A 25742-nucleotide genomic window follows, 5' to 3' on the forward strand; every position below is an offset into this window, starting at 1 on the left:
TACCAACTTAAAACCTACTTAAAACCAACTTACAAATAATATGTCATTTTCTGACCATTAAAAACCAACTAAATACCAACTTAAAGAAAAAGGTATTTTCCCACCAACATAAAACCAACTTATTACCAACTTAACTAGTTTACTGAAATATGCTGACCACTTAAAACCAACTTAATATCAACTTAAATGTGAATACCAACTAAAAACCAACTTATTTTTTGGTAAGGGTATTCATAGCAGTGTAAGTTTATAATTGGTTACCAAAACAGTAACTGGAACACTCCCGGAATTCATTGTACAAAGACCAAAACACAACTCTTGGCCTCGAAGTAAATAATGAGAGATATATAATGTTGAACTTCATTGCAGGGTTGGCTGATTTAAATCAATTTTTATATAGTATTTTTGAAAAAGAAAAACCTTGCCAATTGCTATAAGTTAGGTTTAAATATAATCTTTCTTGTACTTCCCGGGCCTAATGTTGCATTGGATTCTACCAGTCCTGTGGGTGGGGATTCCACAGATTTTTTTTTCCGGGTATTCGAAAGAGTTCGGAAATATAGTCAGGAGTTCGAGCAGTTTCAACCAGGTGCATAAAGATTATCATGTGGTTGTCTCGTCGCAGCTTGAGAGGGAGGACCTATATAGTGTTACGAGCAGTGGTAGCAGAGGAATGCCTTGGTTGACCAAGAATGGACTTACAGATAGCGTTTTGTTGAATTTGAAGTTTGTCAAGTTTTGAAGCAGTTGCCGCACCGTAGAGAATATTCCCGTAGTCGAGTAGGGGTTGTATAATTGAGTTATAGAGCATCGTGAGTGTAAGAGTATCAAGATTTGGTCAAAGAGATCTGATGATCCAGGATCGTTTATTAACTTTTTCATACATATTGATGCTGACCCCATGTCAGATTTTCATCAAGTTTCAGTCCAAGATATTTAAAAGATTTCACACGTTGGATTTTTGAGTTAGGAAAAGTGTCATAGTTTTCTAAGCCTTTGGTTGTTTTTTTTTGTGAAATAACATGAAGAAAGTTTTAGAATGATTTAAGACCTGCTTCCGTTGAAATAAATAGTTTTGCAGGTTAAGGGTACTTTCGTCAAGAATAGCGATAAGATCCTGTGGGTTGGGGCTTGAAGAGAGCATTGCCTGGTCATCTGCATATAACATGAGGAGACCGTCCTCAGTGAGTGCCGGATGGGCTTTGTTGATATAGATTGAGACAAGTAGAGGGCCCAGGATACTTGCCTGAGGTACTCCATACCTGGTTATGATGGGCAGAAAATGTATTTGCCACCCTTATCAAAGGATAAGTTGGATTTCAGTTTGTATTTAGTTTGTATACACATTATTAGTTGATATTAACTTAGTATTAAGTAGGCTCAAGTTGTCAGCATATTTCAAGTTACTAGTTGAAGGGGTAATAAGTTGTTATTCAGTTGGTAGGAAAATACTTATTTTGCTAAGTTTGTAATTAGTTGGTTTTAAGTAGCTAAATGTAAATGTTGATTCTGGTTTAGTTGGAAATAAGTTGATTAATTAAAGACGATTTAAGTTATTTTTTAGTAGGCATTTGTCCCAAATACAAACTGAAAACCAAGTTGAAATACAAGTTGTTGTAAGTGGTTTTTAGCCAACTTATTTTTTGGTAAGGGCATGCTCACAACTTCGACCACACGTATTCCCAAGATAAAATTTGGTTGGGTTATATATTTTCAATTGAATTATGGGCAAAATTGAACTACTGCGGCCTCATGTATTATTTGTTTTTTTTTGGCGGATAATGTAGCACTTGACGCGTAGATTACGCAAATGATAATTTTTTTAATTAACTTAATTTTAAAAAAGTATTAATTTTAGGGGATCAGCCGTTTTTTTTCTTCAAAATAGTTCTGTCGTGTATCCGCCGACACCACTTTTTATGCGCGCACCAGCACCATTCTGAGCATTGACGGTGGACCTTCTGTAATCGTACCTAGTGGCATCGTAATTAGTGAAATCGTATCAACTTAAATAGTAACAAAAATGAGAACAGGTTTGAAGCATACTTTAAAATTCCCCGTATTGGTGCCTGACGGCGCCGCGCACTCACTTCGCTCAAGCGCTGGGGCGCGCGGGGCCTCCCCAACCCCATACTAAAAAAGCGATGGGCCATCTATAACGCGACTTAGAGGACAGTACCAAGCCTTACGCATCAAGTATTTAATTTTAAATTATCACAAACAACCAAAAACGCGAAAAGGCCCAAAAAAGTGCAAGCTTTCCAATTAAATCAAAACCTGATATTAGCGTTTGTGGCCCAAAAATACAAAACACCTAGAAAATGAACAAAAACTTTAATTCATTTTATCAAAGATTATTTAAACTCGTACCCTAGATTCGAAATCACTCTCTCGCGCGTTGCCGATAGCGTTTATACCCACTTCCCGCTGGAACTCAGAAAAAAATTCGCTCCATGGTTTGCGCCTTACCGCAACCGATGGAGCCCAATTTTTCTGAGGTCACGTGCCGGAAAAGGGTAAACGCTTCGTAACAAAACCGTCAATGGGATAGCTCTCAGTATTCGAATCAAGGGTACGAGTTTAAATTATCTTTGATTTTATAAACTACCGGAATATCACGTGGAAATAATTAGGACACCGAAACTGTGGTGTTGGTGAACACACGACGGAAATAAGTACAACGAAACACGTGAAAATGCCCAAAAATGTGAAATTTTTTAAATTAAATTAAAAATTAAATAATTATTTGCGGTCAAAATGAAAAATGTCTCGGCATCTACGTGACAAGGTCTATCAGGCGCAACCAAAATGAATATAAAATTCAATGAGGCCGCTGTAGTTCACTTCAGGCCCTAAATGGGTTAGAGTGTGCAATAACTGGTGGCTTTACCGGGGAGTCGGGGTCCGGCTCTTGTAACCCATAAGGGCGGTGGTGCACTGGGAGATCTCCACCTCCGACTTCGGTTCAGGCTAACGGAGAGGGTCCAGGGAAACTGGCCGCCTCGGCGGATTGGGTAGCCTGCTGTGGGGCGTCGATTCTCCATATGCGGGCACGGCGGTCCTGTTTCCCGGCCTTTTGGGGCCCACCGGGATCTCTGGTGCCAGCTGTGCCGGGTTACTTGGGCTGCTGTGTGCTCGTCGTTCCCCTTTAGGAGCTCGGGTGAAGTGCACTATAGCGGCCTCATTGAATTTTTATTAATTTTGGTTGTGCCTGATAGACCTTGTCACGTAGATGCCGAGGGTATTTTTTATTTTGGCCGCAAATGAGTATTTAATTGTTTAATTTAATTTTTTTAATTTTAAACTGTCTCATTTTCATTGAATTTTATATTAATTTTGCTTGCGCCTGATAGACCTTGTCACGTAGATGCCGAGGGTAATTTTTATTTTGGCCGCAAATGATTATTTAATTTTTTAATGTAATTTTAAATTTCTAATTTTTGGGCATTTTCACGTGTTTTGTTGTACTTATTTCCGTCGTGTGTTCGCCGACACCACAGTTTCGGTGTCCTAATGAATTCCACGTGATATTCCCTTTTTTTATAAAATCAATTACAGTTTTTGTTCATTTTCTCGGTGTTTTGTATTTTTGGGCCACAAAGTGATATTCCCGTACTTTATCAAATCTATTACAGTTTTTGTTCATTTTCTAGGTGTTTTTTATTTTTGTGCCACTTTTTTTCTGGTTGAGATTAAAAGTATATACTTGATGCGTAAGGCTTGGGTACTGTCCTCTAGGTCGCGTTATAGATGGCCCATCGCTTTTTAGTATGGGGTTGGGGAGGCGCTGCGCGCCCCCAGCGCTTGAGCGAAGTGAGTGCGCGGCGCCGTCAGGCGCCAATACGGGGTATCTCAAAGTGCGTCAGGCGCCAATACGGGGAGTTTAGTAACGTCTTTTACGTGTTTTGGAAATAATTATCTTCGTCGGGTTGTCGCCTTTTCCTGTCAATTAAATGCTTCAAACCTGTGCTCATTTTTGTTCCTATTTAAGTTGATACGATTTCACTAGGTACGATTACAGCAGGCTCACCGTCAATGCGCGGAATGGGGCTCGGGTGTGTCAAAAAGTGGTGTTGACGGATACACGACGAAAATATTTTTTCAAAAAACGTTACTAAACTTCTAAAATGACGCCTTTTTTAAAAGTTAAGTTGATTAAAAAATTATCATTTGCGGCCGCAAAAAAATTGGTTTAGTAATCTACGCGTCAAGTGCTACATTCTCCGCCACAAAAAAATACAAAAACACGGTAATTCCCTAAAATTACTAAATTTTTAAAATTAAGTTAATTTAATTATCATTTGCGGCCCAAAAAAAATAGTTTCGTAATCTACGCGTCAAGTGCTACATTCTCCACCAAAAAAAACGAAATTACATGAGGCCGCTGTAGTGCAATTTTGCCAGGAGCTCTCTCTCTCCAAAGGGTTTGACTCCTTACCTACGTAGGTAGGGTGTCGGCTGGAGTTGCTATAGCATCCACTCTTAATCCCACTGCTGTGTGCGAAGTGGGGATTGGTACACCAATTGCTGCACCTTCTGCTGGGTTGAGTGGCTTGCGTCTAAGGTGCGACCATCAGTAGTAGGGTCCTGCTACCCATGCTGGATTTGTCACCTGTCCGGGCTTGGGGACGCTGGCGTAGGGCACTATGATGATAGGCCTCCGGTGGTATGGTCTTTGTTACAAGGTACACCGGGCTATAAATTCTGACACATTGTAGTTCACTTCACCCGAATTATGTGTGCAAAGCTTATTTATGGCTATCAATATTGGCTGTGATTAGTTTTCAATCTAATGTGTATTATTTCATGTTAACAGAATATTTGCACACCTGATGTTGACCCGCAATTGAAATATGAGGAATATGAAAGAACCCAGGAACAAAATGAGGAATTGGGGTTTGCTGATATGAAAACTGAAAATTATAGGACTGATGTGTAAATGATTAATTTAAATTTGCCTTTACATGAAATAAATTTTCATATTAATAATCAATTTACTTTCAAATTATCTTGTTTTTACTCATTGATCATATTGTAAGGTTTTTTCCTGCCAAGTTTAAATTTACTATCTACGTTTGCCTGTCTTGTGGCAAAAAATCCACACCCCTCCCCAACATTTGTTGATGATATATACCAATAAGTACCACTTCCATTTACCATATGTAATTCAAAATAAAAACTAAATTATCTCTTACTTAAAAAAATGACATGTACTAAATTGGTTTTGTAGTGGAACAGTCAATATAGTATCTACATATAGTAGAGCCAAGGCTATGTTACTGCCTGGCATCAGTGCCCATGAAGGTTAAAAAAATTTACAATAATTTCTAGCTTTTAATTTGTTCAAATTTTAAACATGCTAATGCTCCTTTATCTCACAATTTATGGTGACGTCAATTATCCAAAGTATATTTTTATTCTTAGTGATAGTTTAGGTAAAAATTAAAGAAAAAAGACAAATTTAATGATTTATTAAAAATATTCAAGACAAAATTTGTATATTGTTAGTTGAAACAATTATTTATATTTTTTCAAAGAAATTTAACAAGCTACAGATGAATATGCATCTCAAAATTTTAAGATTATAACAAATTAACCAGTCTACTCAAGCACATTTATGTGAAATATGAATAATTTTATTTTACTTCATAACCAATGATTTGCTTTTATTAACGCCATCAGCATCCAATGCTCTAGTATAAAGAGCCAGTATAATTTATTTATAATTATTATAAAATTAAGTTCAATTACATTAAATATTTCTAGAACTTAGTTGAAAATTGACCAATATTTACATCATTCAGAAATTACTTGGGCAGCTTTTTGTACAAAAAATATGAGGAATTAAATGAAAATGATAGCAAAAATTTGCTGTATAAGTTGCAAAATATTTTTCTAAGAATATACTATTAAATATGGTATGACCTTAGTTGTAATACCAAATATACCAAGAATAACTATGAGGAATCTAGGTTTTTACTCTATGCTGAAGATGGCGGCACACAACATTAGGGTACCTCATGGTTGACCGCATGCATTTATCAAATGGGGGGCAATCTTCCTGCATAGCCGGAGGGCAGAAACTTCATACCTTTATTAGTGCATTCATAGCTTTTGAAAGGGGGCATTTGCCCTTTTGCATCCTGCAGCTGGTGCCTTCCTATTTCTAATTAAAAACTGCATGCAACGCAAATCGTTTGCACGTTAGAATTAAATCTAGGCAACAAGAGTGCATTGCTTACTGTTATTAAATAGAAGTGAGAAAGCCTTCTATTGTTGTGGTGCCGTCATTAGCACAGTCAAAGTAAAAATATTTCTTAAGAATATAAATTTGTCTTAGAATCATTTTTAGTATAATGAGAAACTGCAAATAATAATTTCCATCAGGAATCCATATGGCAAGATCACTTCTACCCTCTGTGTGCGCTTCCCTCTCACGTTATTGTTTGTTAAATTAACATAGTGACACCAAAAAAAAAGTCATTCACATAGAGGCGAAAATCTGCCGTGATAAGCATTCCAAGTAGAGGTATGGATTACTGTTTCCATATATAAAATTTAAATACCTAACAAAATATAAAAATGACAATGTTTTTTTTTCCAATTTAAGTTTTATAACTCAGTTTTGGAACTTTTTCTTTTTGACAGGTTCGTTATTGAAAACATTTCTATCTTAAGTGACTTAAAATGGTTCACCAATACATAGCACAATTATAAAGCATTTAAAATATCAAAAGCATTACGGTAGAAGGACTTACAGTAATATAAAAAGCCCTATGAAAATATTTTTCATTTTAGCACTGGATTGGAAGTTAAATTATCATCATCACTTATATTCATAAAATTTTAACAGTAATTCTCAAAATTCTTCTGTAATTTAGTAGTAGTGAAAACAGTCTAAAAAATTAATTTGAATGTTCACCACTGTACTAGTTTGTACTAGTTTGGTTTAACAAAATGAAAATGTTCATCAAATGTATGGAGTCAAGATATGTTTGAAAAAAGGTAGTGGTATACAAAGTGCTTTCACTTGGCAAGTCATGACATTACCAATGTTCTACTTTAACTGTCATAATGTCCACTCTAAAAATCTGTTTAACTGAAAGCACTATTGTTACAAATAATCTAAATTTTTTAACAACTAATAGTGTGTTTTGCACTATGGCAGTATTATATTTAAACCAGTGGCATAGCTAGGGGACCAAAATCCTGGCTTTGCCCCTGTTAAATCATCAATTAAGATGTAATTACATTGTTGGTATCGCTACAAGTTTACATATACTGTAATTATTAGAACACGTTACACATTGATTAATTATGGCACAAATTTACTAGTAACAACCGCATATCTAAAAATTATTACTAGGTAACGCTCCATATGATGCCAATTTTCGAACCATGGCAATCTTTTCAGAATTATTTTCATCTGCCCAAGCCAAATCAAATGCAGTCCTTGAGTCATTGTCTTTTATGTTAATTGCTTCATCAAAGCCACACAAACCTCCATACTCATGCAGCTTTTCCAGCATGTCGATTCTTCTGTTTTGAACAACAATATGTATTGGGGTAAACCCATACTTATCAACAACGTCTATTCTAGCTCCGGAAGAGAGTAAATGTTTGACGATAGGAAGGTTGTTTATTTCTTCAGTTGTTTCATCTTCGAGCACACGTAGTCTCAAATGACAGTCGACTGCTTCATGTAGAGGTGTTCTCTTATTGGCATTTTGCACCTGCAGATTAATTTTTGATGTTTCCTTGCTAAATATTTGAATAATTTTAAGATATTTTTCCCCCCTTTGGCAGGCTATGTGCAAAGGTGTTTGTCCCTCTTTATCAGCAATTTCTATATCCGCATTACAATCGTCAAAAAGGTATCCACAAACATAAGTTTGATTATACAAAGAGCTTAAATATAAAGCTGTACGCCATTCATTATCCTTAATATTGACAAATTCTTCAATATGTTGTATATTCTCTAACCCTTTTGGTTTAGGTGACTTCTTGATCCATAGTTTCATAACGTGAGCAAAGTATGCAGCAAAATCAGGTTTTTTATCCAATATCGCTGTTTGTAAAAATGTATGACCATCTTTACTTCTTTTTAGTAATCCTTCATCCAACAGTTTGTTGAGAATTTTTTTGAGATAAGCATCCTTAGTTGCTTTACTAATGTTAGCCAAATATATATTTCGTGGACCAGTTCTCTTATTTGGTTTTGTTTGTTCTATGTTTAAAATTGAATTACTTGGATTATTTATTTTTATATCTGACCTTGGACGTATTGGAATATCTCTATGCATAGTGCCATTTACAATTACATCAGGAAACATTAAGCATTCATTGTAGACGCTTGATGGGCTTAAGCTATTGTCAAAATTTGAGTATAAAGATGGCGTGGTTGTTGGCTCTGGATGGGTTATGCCTGGTGATAACACTTGCTGGTCCCCACAACTGGAAGTAGGACTGCTAACATCGGTGTAAGAACTGACTGAATTACGTGCGCTGTAATCGATAGAATTATCTGTATAGATTTCTATACCGTTTCTTAATTCATCGTTGTAATCATTAGAATTATCTAATATAAAACTTTCTACATAATTTCTCCATTCATCTTCATCCAAACAACTGAAATCTATAAAATTATCAGATTCATCAAAATCAAGGAAGGTGTTATTGGCAGTGTCGGAAATTTCGGGGCTTTCCAGAAATTCTTTGATGCCATTTTTAATTTTTTCTTCAGTATTTGAATCAGGAGAGAGTATGCTACCCCCACTTAGTAGCTTCTGACATGTATCGGGTATCGCATTTGGCAAAATATTGAAATTAACATTTTCATGATTTGGGATCAGGTAAGTTCTCTCTGGTAAGCTGATACTGTTGATATTTGGTGTATGTGCGTGTCTTGAATATGGAGAAAGCGTGTGACTGTAACTTCTCCTAAGCAAATCAGGACCTCTTGTGGTTGCTTCTTCACTTTCATCATTGTCAGAGGTGTCGCTATCTGTCTCGTCGCTTTCTAACGTCAAATTATTAGTTTGTACTAATATATCATCAATGACGGTTTGGTTAGTTTTCCAGTCTTCAATTTTGAGTCCTTGACCTTGGTCATTATAGTTTCTTAGCTCCTCGATGATATTTTCCTTTTTCTCTTTGCTAGCATTTTCTTTAGGCTCAGTTTGAGGATTAGATTCAACATGGTAATCAAATTTTAGCTTTGATATTGGCAATATATTAAGCTTCGAGACTTCGTTAACCAAATCTTCAATTGCGTTTGTATCGCCCATCTTGCCTGTAGGAGCAGGCTTTACTTCAGACGTGTCACCAGATTCAAGCATTTTTTCTTTCATTTCTAAGGGGGGGAAATTATTTATATTAGTATCATTAAAATCCCATTATAATAAAGTTTAATTTTAGATATTTTCATTAAACTTGATAATAATTATTATTTTATAAACAATATTGCTATATTAGACCATGATGCCCGCAGATTGTTTCAAGTCATACTCACTACGTGTAAATAAATACACAGCTTATCAACAAAACATCACGCGTCAAATTACAATTACCAAAAAGAACGAAAATCCATTGAACACCAGATTTTATTCATAAAAACTAATAAGTTTAATTTTTTTAAATATACAGACAGCCTTTTATTTTTAATTAAATATACCCTTATTTGGTTATAATTACATTTCTTCTTTCATGCTCTTCTCCTATTTATTTATAATAGTTACATCCTTATAGATGTTAAAAAAAAATCGAAAGGTTTCCCAGCCCCAGGTTTTTTAAGTTGAGGGTAAGAAAAAAAAATAGATTTTTTTTGATGGCGCATGGCTGCCATACTCACCACTTACAACTTCAATAGTCATTATAGTACTATGTACTATTTTACATATAATAATTTGAGTTTTAATTTAACGAGTTCAGAGTTATAGCTAAATTTATATAACGAGCATTTTGTCAAGCTTTGATACCTAAAATAAAAAGGTTGTTGAGCTTAAACGGCGCAACATGCTCCATGACGGATCGTGATTTAAGTCTACCATAAATATTAGTTTATTGGACCGGCAAACAATTATCTCTATGCTCAAATATCAACCAATTTGGTTTTCAATCTCTAGATAGTGTCCAGTTTTGAAGGAGCAGAGATGGTTAAAATTCCACCCCCATTATTTCATGGTCTATTCCTACATGAATGGCCTTCCAAAAAGAATTTATAGTGACTTGGTTTCTTACAATTTGAATCACTTCACCTCACCTTATTTTGAACAAATAATTAAAATCATTCCCAATATTAATTTAAAATTTGCTACTTTAAAAGAGTTTTCAAGTCCAGGCATTTACTTATGTTGCGAGTTGCAAGTCACCCATTTTATTTGAGTAGTGAACGTCACTTTCATGATCCTGACTTTTGAGAGTCAACAAGTTATGAACCGATGAAACAAGACCAAAAATTCAGGTATAACTTATGTCATAAGGACCACTCGCACCTATTCCTGGATTTGATATAACCATTCAACAGCCTTCATTGCAAGGTGAGAACAAATTCCTCTCATAAATTAAAATTTTCAACCTAATTATCTCCTTTTTAAATATCCCAAGATGAAATATTCACTTTGGGGTCATTCAAAACTTACATAAGAAATAGCTTTATATCATCTCATATTTTGCCATGAACCCTTATCATTAAATGCCTTTTTTTAAATATCTTGACTAATATTCAAGTGTAACAAATTACTGAAATGAACTTTTTCGTTTTCAAACACTATTGTTCAGTGATTTCCTTCCCAGTATTCAAAAATCACTGATTAGTGAGTGCTACCCTGTTATCTAATATAATTAGCTAAAACCCTATTATCTCAGAAAACGAAAATATAGAAATGTTAACGAGGAAGTTTAAAGTAGATACATACTTCCAAACTACAGCAAAGAATTTTGTGCTTGTGTACCTTAACAAAAGTGACTGATATTCTGCTTTAACTTTTAAAAATGCGATATAAGTTTAAGAAAATTGCGCATTTTATACTAATAATCTAGTGTAGTATGTTTCTAATAGATAGTTTCAGTAACTCATGGAAATGCGTAAACGCGAACATCTACGTTTCTCCCCGATTCTGCCTAAGCGAGTTGTCGAAACCGTGTCCTATAACTCCTATCAACCAAAAACTTCTAGGAAACCTCTGAACCAATTCATAAAAGTACACACACATATGTTAAGACAGAAATAAATTTATCAATTAACTTACTTAACAATTTAACATCAACGTAACCTTAAGAATATTTCATTACAAGAATCAGAAACTGCCTTGAAAACCCTTCTAACATACGCATGCTATTACCTCACGAAGCCAATGGAATCATGGAATCAGCAACACTATGCGTAATGCTTTACGTCATACGACTACGTTGCGCAATTACTAAATGGGTTGACAGAGTCGGGAAATTATTGTGGTTTCGAAATAAGTGCGAGACAGAAGTACGGCCTCAGCACCAAAGTTCCACCATGGAGGAAGCAAGTGACTGATACAGCCTTCAGTCTATAGGAGCGGACATCTCTATACGTGTCTCGTTTGCACGTATAGTGGGATTTTAACTGTGAAATGGTAGGCAAAATGAGCTTATAATCAATGTTTAATGATGAATCAAGTTACAGAAATTTTGAAATAAACCAGCGAGTGTGATTTATCCAATGAATGGTTTTTCTTATCATATGGTTTGGATATTAGGGCATTAAATGTTGTTTATCCTTTGTCTTTCACAGATGAAGAACTTATAATTTCCTATTTTTTCTGTGCAACCCAATTGGCTGTAAAATAAATATTTACTAAATTCAGAATTAACCAGGCTGTTTATTGTTTGAATGAAGAAGCTGCTTTTTTTAAACTCGCTGGTGTATTTCAAAATTTCTGTAACTTGATTCATCATTAAACCAGAGAGTGCAAAGACACGGCCAACTTTGATTTCGCGCTGCCGCGCTATAGCGGCCATAACAATATTTTCAAATCCCATGTATAAATAAGCGAAAGTAAATAGTACAGCTAGGGGCGCTACGTCTCCTCACAAAATATGTAAATTTAATTACAGGCAAAGGCGGGGGATTCGAATTAATTCCGAGAAAAACGTTTTCTCTCGTAATAGCATAATTTTTTTCGGAAAAAACACGTTGACATAAATGAAAATAACATGTTTAAGAATTATGTTCGGGTACAATTGCCAGATAAACTAAACTTATTAAAGGAAATACGTTTTTAGTCAAAGAGGAGAGAATTGCATATAACGAAACGCGTTATTGATACAAGGCGCCAAGGACGTATATAAGGGGGGGGGGGGGTTAGGGGATTCCTTTCTTGCGAAATTAAATTTTGCAAAACAATATCAATTTTGTTCTTTGTTTTATTATCATTTTCTCGCAAATGTATTAAAAAACTTCGTTTGATAAACGTGCGGAAATGTCATTGTCCCTCGTCCTGAGTCTAGCCAGTACTTTAATTATGCGTTAGTGCTAACGAAAAATTTCGCGCTCGCTGCGCTCGCGATTTCATTTGGTTTTGTTTTAACCCGTCCCCCCCCCCCCCCTTAGGCTTTCTATATCTACGTGCTTGCAAGGCGCCATTTTTGAAAGCATTATTTGAAAATCGAGTTTAGAAACGTCTCGGTAATTTTTGATTTATTCTTGTTATTAGTAATAAAACGTATATAAATTTGAAACCATGCCGTCTTGTTGCGCACCGTATTGTACCTCAAACACAAGAAATAGAAAAGATTTGTCTTTTCACGAGTTCCCAAGCAATGAAAATCTTCGGTTATTATGGTTAAAAAACATTAAAGGAAAGGTTCAGATAGTATTTTTACTGTTCTTTATAACACTCAAGAAGCTATTTAATAAGGAAATCAGAAATTAAAAATATTTAATTAATTACGTAATTAAAATTATCAGCTGTTTTAAAATTTTTATGGATGCATCCATGAACCTATTCTAGGCTCAGCTTTCAGATTGGCTCTGGCTTCTAGCGGTATGAAATCTACTATGTAGTAGGATCTACCATTTGTTTTTTTTCTATAACCAATGGAAAGTTAGGCATTCATCACATGATAGAAATAGTAGTAATTTTATTCGTTTCGACTTTGTTTTGGCACGGCCCCCTGCACGCGCTCGCTCCACGTGCGCTCTGCTCGCGACGATAGAGGCTCGAGCACCAACAACTGGTTAACGCGAAAAGTATGCACGTGATCGGTATACCGCGCTCTATTGGTTAGTTTTAGAACGAATCATGAGTCTGAGCCTTAGAAGTTTGAAATATAAGAAACATGGCTCTTATCAATAGCAATAATTAAAAAATGTATAACTTTAATTTGAGTTAATTAATTTTAAATATTATTAATTTTCTGTAGTTTCTAAGCCTAGGGAATGTTATATACAACAAATTATTACAATCTGAACCTTTCCTTTAAACGAAAAGATTTTCAAATGAATGAAAATGGCAAAGATGTAGTATGTAGTCTGCATTTCAAGGAAGACGATTATATTTCAGGTTTGTATCTTTATTTTAAAAAATATTTATCAGTCATATAACATTATTTCAGTATTGATTAATAAACTATTTTTTCAGGTTTAAAAATGCGTAAGCTAAAAAAAACAAACTGTGCCAAGTATTTTTCCTGAGTATCCTAACTATATGCAGCCTAAACCTACAAAGAAAAGAAAAAAATTAGTACATGAACATACATTGAAATCTTATACTCCTACCTAGAATGCTCCCGTCTACGGGAGAGCCTGACGCCAAGACATTTTGTAGCAACGACTAATGATTATATAGTCTTTGCTTAAGCTTCAGCCAATCAGCGGCTATTCATTGACTACGGCAAGCCGCTAGCGCCATAACATGGCGGTTAAAAATAGTAGAAGCTCAGAGGATTTTTACAGGATCCATCCGATCCAAGCTCGCAGAATTCCCATAGGTTTTGCTGGAGTTTTTCACATGAACCACTTCAAAATTTTTGAATTTTTATTTAATAATAGTGTTAAGATTTTTTGAACTTTTAGTTTGGTTTTCATATTTACTTATTATAAGGAATATTTAAATGCCATTGTGAGGAAGATAAATAAGATTTCGTTTAGGTTCGCTTTAAAAATATTTAAGCCTAGGCCTGACATACGCCTAACTTTTAAAATAGCAGGAAATGTCAATGGCAGTTTTGGGAGAAGCAGTGACTGAAGGTCCTTAGTATTAACCTTTGTATTTAAAGTAAGTAATATTATATTTATTATTATGTTTGTAGAAACTTAGATAAACAAAAACCTTATGAAAGAGTAATTATATCCCAGAAAAAATACCTTACACTAAAGAATGACACTTATGACGAATTGACGACAGTCATTGAATTAAACAGCAACAATCACACTGATAATTGTCTTATGTTTCAAAACTTTACCTTCTATTTAATAATATGCTTTTTCTCGTAGAAGCTTAGCTAAGATAAATGTCTCGCACTCTGCTTAAATTCAACATTCCACTGTTAAACAACATAAGAGATAGTACTCAACGAAGACCGATATTTACAATGTTAAATAAAGTGTTTTTAAAAAAACGGATATTGCAGTAATTATAGTCCTGAGTTGTTGTTCCACTAGGCTCACTGAACTTCCTGAAGTAATTTTAACCAAATCATCAATTTGAAAGCCCGCCGTTTGTTAAAATTTCAAATTGCCCCGAGGCTAAAGGAAACCCGAACTTTTACCCATGGACTAATTAACTTAGTGAGCGCGTGCAGGGGGCCGTGACTCGATTGACGTGGGCCAATCAAATGCGGGTTCTTAAGGTGACGTAATCCATAATCGAATTATTATTTTCAGTAACTCAAACTAGATGGCAACGAGTCGTTGCCGTAGTCACTCTTTGAATCGTGATTGGCTGATAATGACGAAACCTCCGAAAACGTAATTGGCCCATTTTGTATTTATACGGAATCATTCTATGTTATAAGATTTCTATGTGAACATACTAGTGAACTTGCATGTGTCCTTTCGTGTAATTCTACTACACATGTTGAAAGTGCTAGTGCAAGTTCTTCACGAAAAGATATTTCTGAGGTGGCTGAAGATGAAATCGAAAACGAAATTGTAGAAATAAAAAAAATCAAGGTCACCATAAATAACTTGCAATCAAAAATTTGGCGTCAAAACCAAAAATTACAGCAGCAACAAAAAATAGTTGACTCATTAAGAATTTAAACAAAAGCTTTACCTGAAACTAGTAAAAATAATTGAAGATGCTGCTGAGCCAGAAAACGAAGAAGCCTTATTCTTGTTAGATTTAGTAAGCAATTATAAAAGTAAACATCCCACATGGTCAACAAACACTGTACGGCTATGTGCAATCTGTAACTTTGCGGTTCCTAAAGGTTACCAATTTTCAAGGAAAAATGGTTTCCTCAAGCTCCCATCAAAGATGACACTGAAGAGATACGTTGGAAAAATTGATGGTGAAACGAGAGTTACAAAAGCCATCAAAGAAAGGCTCATGTCTGACGCCAACAAGTTGGATCCACACGAAACCTTTGTGTCATTGATAATTGACGAGATGTCTATTAAACCACAATTAGTTTATGATAAGAAATTAGACAGAGCTTTCGGATTAAAAGATAGTACAAAACATATAGAGAACATACATACTATTGATTGCTCCACTGAGGAAATGAATGCACCAAAGCACACCGTAGTTGAAAAGCAACTATTGTGCTTCTTAATTCATGGGCTTTCAGAGTCTTACACCATACCAGCAGCTTTTTTTTTCTATGCAACTAACAGGTGATCTATATGCATTAACATTAAGGTTGGTTATTCGGCAAATTGAAGATTGTGGTTTTTTTTTATCATAAAAGCAATGTCGCGATGATGAGGAAACTTGGAGGAGGAGTTCTAAGTCCAAAATTTCCATATCCAATAGATGAACAGCGTTGCCTCTTTCTCAGTTTTGACCCAAGTCACATTATAAAAAATTTAAGAAACAAATTGCTGGACATTGAAACAGAAGATGGAAATGAAGGCATATCCGGCAAATATGTTACGGAGCTATATGAGCTGCAAAAAGATGAGCCTGTTAAGGCAGTGATAAATTTAACAAGAGCCTGCGTTTACCCTAACAACTTGGAAAAAATGAAAGTAATAAGAGCAATCACTTTATTCTCACCACCCGACATTCCATATAGAGCATACCTTGAAACAGACCCACGATCACATGAAACAAAAAGGGGGTAATAGAAGCCAATTGTCTCGTCTCATTCCTGGTCAAATAGTGCGTTACTATGCTGCACATCGCACTAGGTTACCAGCTATTGTGACCCGACTGGCCGATGATCCTTAGTCCTATTACTGAAAAGGGGCAGCACTTTAGGCGAAATCACATTCATTTGAGACCCGATTTAAGTCAAACAAGCCATTCCCCAGAAAGACATCGAGTGGACATACCAGAGCAAAGAAATCAAGTTGAAGAATATCATGGTATGACAATGAGACTGGGCATTCAAGATGTTAATCAACCACAACTAAATCCTTCACTACAGCAAGCAGTTCAATTACGAGCTCAAACTCCACCTTTACAATCACAAATTTCACCTTTACAATCACCAAACCATGAACTACGGATTGATAACCTTTCATCACCCATCATTTATTTGTCATCAATCAACATGTCAACACCCATTCAAGTCCGAGCAGAGCAAGCACTGCAGACTATAGAGCCCTTTCAGATTCACGAACGAATACAACAAGGGGCGTGCAATACAACCATCAAACCATTTGCAAACATAATAACAGTTCCTGGTAACTACCCATACCCTATTATGATGAACGATGCAAATATTAGACCATTTGCTAGTCCAACAACGATTCCTGGTAATTCACCATGCCTCCCGTATAGGCACCCTTTATCCCCAAGAATAAATGAACAAGTTCCAAGGAAGTCAGACGTTCAACAGAAGAAAGAAGGAAACATAAGGACATCACAGCTTGTATCAAAGCCAGTTCAGCGGTATTCTCCTGAATCATTTTGAACTTTCTGAATCATTTAAACTTTATTACTTTTAACTTCATTGATGAGACTTTTAAATGTATACATATATGAAATTAGAATCTGATCTCATTAAGGATCGGGAAAGAAAGGATGTTGTATAAACATAAAAGGTCAATTAGGCATGTGACTGCATCGGCCAATAAGGAGGGGCGTGTATGAGAGAACGGGGACCAAGGATAGAGATAGGGAAGGCTAGGCGAGAGAGCCAGGGAGATGACAACTGTAAATAACTGTAAATAAAGTATCTTTTTTATCATGAAATACTTCTGTTTTAAATAACACAACATGGTTGGTGCTATTGACATTGCATCCATAAAGAGAACTTTGGTAGGTGGAGGACCCAACGGTATAGACGTACGTCGAATAAGCCCCAGTTGCTGAGACGCATCAGCCCCCAATATAGGAGTGCAGGTTTGTGGCGTAACATAATACTGACATTCAGGTAAGCAAACAATTCCAGATGTACTTGGAATGTGTGCCACGCCATCAATAGGGATGAAATGTCCAGAATAAGAAGAGACAATATATTGAGGTTTCTTTAATAGAGGCTGTTTCGGTAAAGAAACATATATGTATCTAGGAATGATGTTTACCTGGGACCCAGTATCAAGTTTAAAAGTCTGTCGTATATTGAATAAATATACATCTTCAAAATGTTCATCGCCTACTTTACTAGATCGTGAAATGCTGTGGGAGTACGTGACTGGTTGCGAGGCGGTAGACTCAGATCCCAGAGGTAGAAGACAAATGCTGTATACTGAGAAATATCACTCCTCAGAGTTTTGTTGGATATCATAAAGAAAGTCCATGTCTTCAGACATATCTTGAGTGTCGTGAGTATGTAGCTCGTGAACAGAGCGGCAAACTGCGGCCCAGTGTCCGCGACGATTACATAGTGTGTTGCTAGCTGGGCAAGATTGATGATTGTGATAGGTGCCACAATTCCTGCAGGAAGATTGTTGACGGTGGTAATTTCCTCGAAATTGTTCAGCAACTGCTCGATGATGATTTTGAGAGTGAGCTTGATTAATAGTATTGTTCCCACGGTTACGTTCAGAGGATGATCGTTGATAAGTTTGCGATTGATCTTGAATTGGGAAACGTTGAGACATTGAAGATATGCGATTAAAATGATTATAGTTATTATGTCGGTGTCGTCTTCTATTGGCCTGTGATGAGTAGTCTACGCTGATTAATTGCATTAATTGCATGAGCCTGACACATCATGACAGCAGTGTCCAGGTCAAGAGTGTTACCTTTATTAAGAAGCAGTGTTCGCAACTCTTCATCATGAATACCTGCTTAAGCTTAAAGCCCAATTGAGTACGGTATAAAAATCACCAAATGATTGTGCAGATGTTTGTCGTGCTGTGATAAAGGCAAATTGATGAAATACCTCAGTCTGATAAGGCTTATATTTATCTTCAAATTTATTATAAATGAGTTCCAATGTTAGATCATACCCAGTTTGAGTTAGACCAAAAGAGTTATAAATGCGTCTCCCTGCCTGCCGGCCCCAAAATATGGAGAAAGTTAGATACTTGTGTTGGGATAGTCTCCTTGCTGAGTTTTGCGGCAGCTGCATAGTATCCAAATTCTTCTTTGTACAAGCTCCATGCCGAGGCCGGATCCGAGCCAGGTTCAAAAGGCTTGATTTAGGCCTACTTGGTAGTTATTGCCGGTAGTAATTCGTTTTTGTGAGTTCTTCAAATTATCCCACCGTTGCCACCATGTTGTGTTATTTAAAACAGAAGTATTTCATGATAATAAAAGATACTTTATTTACAGTATTATAGGTGGGGTGGCGGAGTGGTTAGCACTTTCGCCTCGCAGCAAGAGGAGCCGGGTTCGATCCCAGCTTGTGGCACTGGGTGAAAACTCGGAACAACTCCTTCTGCGTTGAGTTTGCAAGTTCTCTCCCCACTGGTTTAAGGGGCTTTCCCCCGAGCTCTTCGGTTTCCCCTTCCATAGAAAATTGTTGAGGTTAACGGTAATAGTTAGTGTAGGGAGCTGTTGGCTCGATCGTGTGGCATGCAGGGCTTGCCACCACCCTCCTACGCATTGAAACCCGGCCACCTGAATTATAAAGGCTTCAAAAGTCGCTTGATGGCTTAGGCCTAAGGCGGTGCCTTGGGTATTAGCCTAGCTGATTATTACAGTTGTCATCTCTAGCCTAGCCTAGCTGCCGTATCTCTATCCCTGAACCCCGTCCTCTCATACACGCCCCTCCTTATTGGCCGATCCAGTCACATGACTAATTGACCTTTTATCTTTATACAACATACAATATTTAAAGTCCCATAGCTTCAGTCATTCCAGGGCTGCCAAGTTTAATACAGCAACACAAACAATAGAGTACATGGAGATAATCCAAAAATGGTTTGACATACACAATTCCTGCAATAGGCGTTTTGCTACTGAATCTCGGGACCAAAACACGAGTAATTTTTTCTCTTTGGACGATGAACATTTTCTTTGGCTGGAAACTACTTTTCTAGAATATATACATCAGATTAAAGAAGTTGAAAATTTTTACCAACGAGACTTACCAAGCAATCAAGCTGACAACTGAATCAAATGTGATGCGTATTAAATACTTATTAGAACATGGGTTTGAATTTGTTCTTACGAGGAAGCTGACAAGTGATCCTATAGAAATGTTTTTTAGCATTAACCGTCAAATGTCCGGAGGTAACGATATGCTCGATTCCAGAGCAGTCGTCTTTGCCATTGAAAACATACTCAAAAAGGGAACAATCACTTCGTCAGTAAACTCCTCAAACATAGCGGCTGACAGCTTTACTGCAATGGCTGGCTACAGAGATGACTGCGTAGGCGCCCATAGGAGAGGTTACAATACTATCCGACACACGATGTCGCTACTGGAAATTTTTAAAATTTTGTAAATATCATGGCTGTTGAACATAGTTGAATTACGCTAATTTAAAATTAATAAAATTCAATTCCATGAAAAATAAAGAAAGCGTACTATTTTTAATATTTTAATACGAAAAGAATTAATTTGTTTGATTAACCAAGGAAATTCATTGGAAATTTTATGAAATGGCCCAGGCTTAACGAGAACACAATAAATTAAAAAATTAGAGAGGAATAAATTAAAAAATATGAGGAAACATTGAAGTAGGTAAAATGAGATTAGTGTTGTATTTTTAACAGTTTCCTATCTAAACTTTTCTGAGTTTTCATGTATTCATGGTCGAGACCTTGTTTTTTAAGGGAACTATGTATGCAGAATTCTATGAAAAAAGATATCATGTTTTGGAATGCAGTTGCACATGGAGAATCTTCGGTAGCTTTAAACCATTTCTAGTCAATTCTTCGGGTGATGAATCTCTCCAAACGACCTTTAATAAGACTATTCCACCGGATTTGACTCTTACCACCCATCAAAGGACGGTTCTATCGAAGGTTTTATCCTTCGTTCCAGTTAAACCTTTGCCGTTGCTTCACGATCTCGAGGACTTCTACCGTCGCCTGCGCCTTCGGTCTCCTTTCCCCGACCAGCCGTCTAAACCCAAAGCTCCCCTCACTATCTTTCAGCAAATCCACAATCCCAAAGAGAGAGAGAGTCTTCAATCTCCAAGGGAAGCATAAAAATCTTGATGTGTTTATTGCTGCCTGCAAAAACGAGATTGCCAATCTTCAGTTCCGCAAAACTAAGACTTCTAATTTGACGAATGCCGAACGTGTTGCTCTCCGGTCTCTTCGAGGTAGGGGTGATATTGTCATTAAACCTGCTGATAAGGGGGGTGCTATTGTAGTTTGGAAGAAGGATATTTATGTTGCCGAGGCCCTCCGTCAACTTTCCGACACCGACTTCTACGAAGAGCTTCTAGTTGATCCAACATCCGAGTATCAAAATCAGATTATTTCTGAGATCAATGAAATGATCTAGGCTACAGATCTTCCATCCAAGGCGATATTCCTTATCGTTGACAACCACCGGACTTCTCGCTTCTTTCTACTACCTAAAATCCACAAACCTCACAACCGGGTCGTCCAATTGTCTCCGCCTGTTCCTGTTCTACGGAGTACATTTCGAGTTTCCTGGATAGTGAGATGCAGTCGCTTGTGACCTCTCTTCCGAGTTACATTAAAGACACAAGTGATGCTCTCCGCCATTTCTTTTCTTTCTCCTTTACAGGTACTAAAAGGTGGTTAATTTCTATGGATATTAAATCTTTTTACACGGGGATTCCTCACGCTGATGGTCTTCGTGCCCTCCAACACTTTTTGAACAAACGGACTGACAAGTACCCTACCACCGATACCCTCGTTCATCTCGCTGAACTGGTGTCGACGATGAACGCTTTCTCTTTTGACGACAAGTTCTACAGACTTGCTAGCGGTGTTGCTATGGGTACTAAGATAGGACTAAGTTTCGCGAATTTGTTCGTTGGCTGAGCTGAGGAGCAATTCTTTTCAGGTTACGCTGGCCCTACTCCGGATTTACATGGTCGTTTCATCGATGACGTTGCCCAGTTCGCCTCTTGCAGTCGTCTTGACCTAGAAACCTTCCTCGCATCCTTTCGCGCCATGCATCCTGCCCTGGAGTTCTCGGCAAACCTAATTAAGAATATGGAAAAATGTATTTACCCAGTTCCTGAGAGAGTAATATGGTGTTACACCGAATATCAATCTACTTTGTTTAATTCTGTACTGAATTACTCGCCAGTGGTGGAATTTCTCGAAGGACTTTTAGACGTGAATATTCTTGATCCAAATATAAAGAATTTAGTAATACTTGATGATTTGCTATGCGAGATTGCCAATAACAAAGACGTGACAAATCTCTTCGTTAGAGTAAGCCATCACCGCAATACCTCGATCCTGATTCTAATGCAAAACTTATACTACCCCGGTAAAGAGATACGAACTTTGAACCTGAATTCGCACTACTTAGTTATTTTTAAATCACCACGTGACCAGTCAGCTATATACTATCTTGCGAAACAAATATCGCCAGGAAATAGTAAGTTCGTCATAGACGCGTTCAAACAGGCCGTAGATCAACCGTACGGTTACTTGTTAGTTGATCTTAAACCAAGCACACATGATAAACATAGACTTCGGTCTGGAATTATACCAGGAGAGCAAGCGGCAATCTATTTACCCAAATAATCAACCGGGGAAAGTTTTAAAAACAACAACATGGAAAACCCGCTTGCGAAATCTATCCGATTAGATTAATTATGGAAATTGTTAGTTGATCTTAAACCAAATACACTTGATAAACATAGACTTCGGTCTGGAATTAAACCAGGAGAGCAAGCGTCATCGGGGAAAGTTTTATCCGCACCATGGATAATCCCCTTGCGAAATCCGATTAGTTTAATTGGGGAAATTTATTGTAATATATCAGTCAACATTGTACTGTACTTATAAATATTTACGTGAACTTCAACCCATGCGAGTTTCCTTAAAAAGGGATGGAGTTTTTTAAGGAAAATCATTCTGATCCGGAAAACTGTCAAAGGAAAATCTTCAAAGAGCTGTAGTGAATTTCGCCTTCAAGACGTTGTTATGTGAGTAAACTTTTAAATACCCGGACTGTTTGAAAATGTTGAGCCTTCTCTTAACAAAACTTTATTGACGACAGATTAAACTGCCGAGAAATGACTGGTTTTATTGAAGCAAACTTCTATAGAGCGGGCGGGGAATGGATCATTAAGGAAGTGGCCCTTTACGTAGATGAAACGGGAAACTATCAAGCGTGGACATTTAGACAACCATTCCCATTTTCGGATCTATCTCAGGAGGATAAAAGACAGTGCAGATGGCTAACGTGGAACATTTGCGACGTACGTTGGGACGAGGGAGAACACGATTATAGTAGTCTACACGAAATCGCTAAAATAATTCGCGAAAGGGCAAACACCTTTTATTGCAAGGGAGTAGAAAAAGCGCAGGTTCTCTCAAAATATTTGTCGGTTGACGTTAAAAACGTTGAAGACTTGAGTTGCCCCCGTCTTTCGACCATATACTATATTAACCCGCCGGAACATTGTAAGTTCCATCGAGATCCTAATCGCTGCGCCATCGTTAAAGCGCATAAAATCGCGACATGGTTCCGCCGAATAGGTTGCGAGAAAATATAAACTTTTTGAAATATTTATCATCCGGTAAAGCGCGCCAAAGAAAAGCTGCAATTAAAAACGCTAGTAATGAAGAATTGAAAACTTTAGCCGAATGCTGTATAAATGTTTTGCGCGGTTCCGTGAAAATTTCAGACGACCACAAGAAGCGGTTGAAGAAACATCGCAGTGTTCTTCGTAATTTCAATCGAAAGTTATCTCCGTCAAAGAAAAGAAAGATCCTTAATCAAACAGGTGGATTTTTACCTATCTTATTGGCCCCGATCCTTTCAATTCTCAGCTCCGTGGCAGGCGCCGCTATTAGCAAGGCAATCAAGTGATGGCTCGGAAAATGATGCTGGTTTCCGAAGACTTTTTTAGGAGACTCCAAAGTTCCGAAGCAGGGAAAAATAGCGCGCCGATACCGAAAGTGGATACTCTCCTCGAACTACATACTGATCCTAATAACGCTATGGAACATAAAAAATTGAAAAAAACTGAAAAGCTAAATATTTTTAATCACAAATTACAACAACGTCTCAATAAGGTAGTAAAAGAAAGTAAAAACACTTTGGTTAAGAACTGGAAAACGCAAATCGCCTCTGTTATTCCAGACTATTATATCGATCAGTGTTTGGCGTTGTACAAATAGATAGAAACATCTACAAATATAAAATTTAACGACAATGGTGAATTAATATATCGCGGTGATACAATTTCCGGTTCGCATATTATAGATCTTTTGGCGTATTGGGCAGTTAATTCTAGAAAAATTAAAATCGTTCCCGGAGTTGACGAGTTTTACGATTGTTTAGTAAAAGAAAATGTACCTAAATCATTATTTAGAGAAATAATAGTTAATAAAAGTAAAAGTAATCGTAAAATGGAAGCTACTGTGGATTTAAAATCTAACAATAATGATGGTAATATGACTGGAAACGGGTTCCAAAATTGGATTGTCTTGTAACGTTTGGAATAAAATTTTATTAAATATGAAAACAAGTATACTTTCTCTTCATTTCCAACCTATCCACCACAATGGACGGTAGTGCGATGGAAGCTACTATGGTAACCGGTCTCACTAATTCATTTTTTAAATATCCGAAAGTACTGACTGCGATATTAATCGTAGCTATAATTATTATCTTCGAAGTATCGGAGTTGGCCTTTCATTACTATAGTAGCGCGAACTGCACGCGGAATGGATAGTTTAAAGGATATATACTTCAACGCGCGCGAGTCTGGCTCCTTTGGGGGTGTCAAAGCTCTCTATCGAGCGGCTAAATCGAAAGGTGTAAAAGTAACGTTGGCGGAAGTTAAAAATTTCCTTAAACATCAAGATACATACACGCTGCACAAACCAGTTAGGCGTGCATTTCAGAGGAATAGAACTATCGTGTACGGAATAGACGACCAATGGCAGGTTGATTTGGCCGATTTACAAAGTTTATCCCGCGTAAATAAGGGGTATAGGTATTTGCTATGCTGTATCGATGTCTTCAGTAAGTTCGCGATTGTAGTAGCGGTAAAAAATAAGAAAGGACAGACAATGGTGGATGCTTTTAAAAATATCCTAACGTCGGGACGTCGACCGACAAGAGTCCAGAGTGACCATGGTAGTGAGTTTGTGTGTTCCGCTGTTCAAAAATATTTCAAAAAAAGCGGTATCCAATTTTTCTCAACGCACTCGGAATTAAAAGCGTCAGTTGTCGAACGTTTTAATAGGACATTGAAAGAACGAATGTATCGTTACTTTACTAAAAATAATACCCATAAGTACATAGATGTTTTGAAAGAACTTGTTGGATCATATAACAATAATTATCACAGCTCTATAAAATGTAAACCAGTTGATGTTTCCCCCGAAAATTCGGACAAAGTGTGGAAAAATCTATATGGGAAGATTAATTTTTCCCCACCAATTTCGTATCCTTTTGATATCGGAGATATTGTTAGAATTAGTAAAAATAAGAACACCTTTGAAAAGGGTTATTTGGCCAATTGGACGGAAGAATTATTCCGTGTAATGGAAAGAATTCCGAGACATCCGCCGGTATATAAGCTGAGTGATCTCAATTCCGAGCTCATTTCGGGCGTTTTCTACAAGGAGGAAATACAGCGAGTCGGAAAAGATCTGGAAAATTGTCCATTCATAATTCAGAAGGTTTTGAGAAGTAGACGGACTCCTAACGGTCAAGTTGAGAAACTGGTTCGTTGGAAAGGATATAAAAATGACAGGGATCTTAGCGACAATACTTGGTTTTAGAAGAAATACCGTAGAGGATTTCACTATTCACAAAAAGGAAACGCTATCGAAATATACCGTCGATATGGACGTGGGCCTTCATTCCCTGTTCATATATTCCGACATTGTCGAAAATCGCGCGGTAGGCGACTGTAACGTCCCACTTTTAAGAATTGTAAGCGTTCAGGGTAAAGACGGCGACACCGTAGATAGAGATTTTATCAGACCGCATTACATTCCGGTGTCAACAAATAGATTTCAAACCATCGAAATTCACATTTTGTCGGAAATGGGTGTACCAGTTCAGTTCGAAAGAGGAAAGGTTCA

At 36.9% G+C, this 25742-nt stretch overlaps 3 protein-coding genes across 3 annotated transcripts in view; 2 read left to right on the forward strand and 1 right to left on the reverse strand.

Moving 5' to 3' along the window:
* The window catches only part of Zpr1 (zinc finger protein Zpr1), a 35064-nt gene extending 30071 nt beyond the window's left edge, over positions 1–4993 (forward strand). The window contains exon 14 of the mRNA XM_090155345.1: positions 4817–4993. Coding sequence (XP_090011471.1) covers positions 4817–4939 — 123 coding nt within the window. The 3' untranslated portion in view covers positions 4940–4993. The remainder of the gene's footprint in view (positions 1–4816) is intronic.
* A 515-nt stretch (positions 4994–5508) lies between these two features.
* On the reverse strand, positions 5509–11361 carry LOC149933505 (uncharacterized). The gene is made up of 2 exons (XM_090156399.1): positions 11250–11361; positions 5509–9352 (listed from the first exon to the last, which is right to left on the reverse strand). The coding sequence occupies exon 2, from the start codon at positions 9348–9350 to the stop codon at positions 7350–7352; it is 2001 nt and encodes a 666-aa protein (XP_090012525.1). The 5' UTR covers positions 9351–9352; positions 11250–11361; the 3' UTR covers positions 5509–7349.
* Positions 11362–24371: 13010 nt separating this feature from the next.
* LOC149933506 (SCAN domain-containing protein 3-like) lies at positions 24372–25436 on the forward strand. Its single transcript, XM_090157309.1, has one exon. The coding sequence runs from the start codon at positions 24372–24374 to the stop codon at positions 25434–25436; it is 1065 nt and encodes a 354-aa protein (XP_090013435.1).
* The last annotated feature ends 306 nt before the right edge of the window (positions 25437–25742 follow it).

This window comes from Leiobunum rupestre, chromosome 8, assembly GCF_980474605.1.
Source record: "Leiobunum rupestre chromosome 8, qqLeiRupe1.1.hap1, whole genome shotgun sequence".
In the NCBI taxonomy this organism is placed as follows: domain Eukaryota; kingdom Metazoa; phylum Arthropoda; class Arachnida; order Opiliones; family Sclerosomatidae; genus Leiobunum; species Leiobunum rupestre.

Bases quoted from the DNA above. Each gene is read 5' to 3' on its own strand.
- LOC149933505 (XM_090156399.1), bottom strand. From the start codon at position 9,350: ATGAAAGAAAAAATGCTTGAATCTGGTGACACGTCTGAAGTAAAGCCT.
- LOC149933506 (XM_090157309.1), top strand. From the start codon at position 24,372: ATGGATAGTTTAAAGGATATATACTTCAACGCGCGCGAGTCTGGCTCC.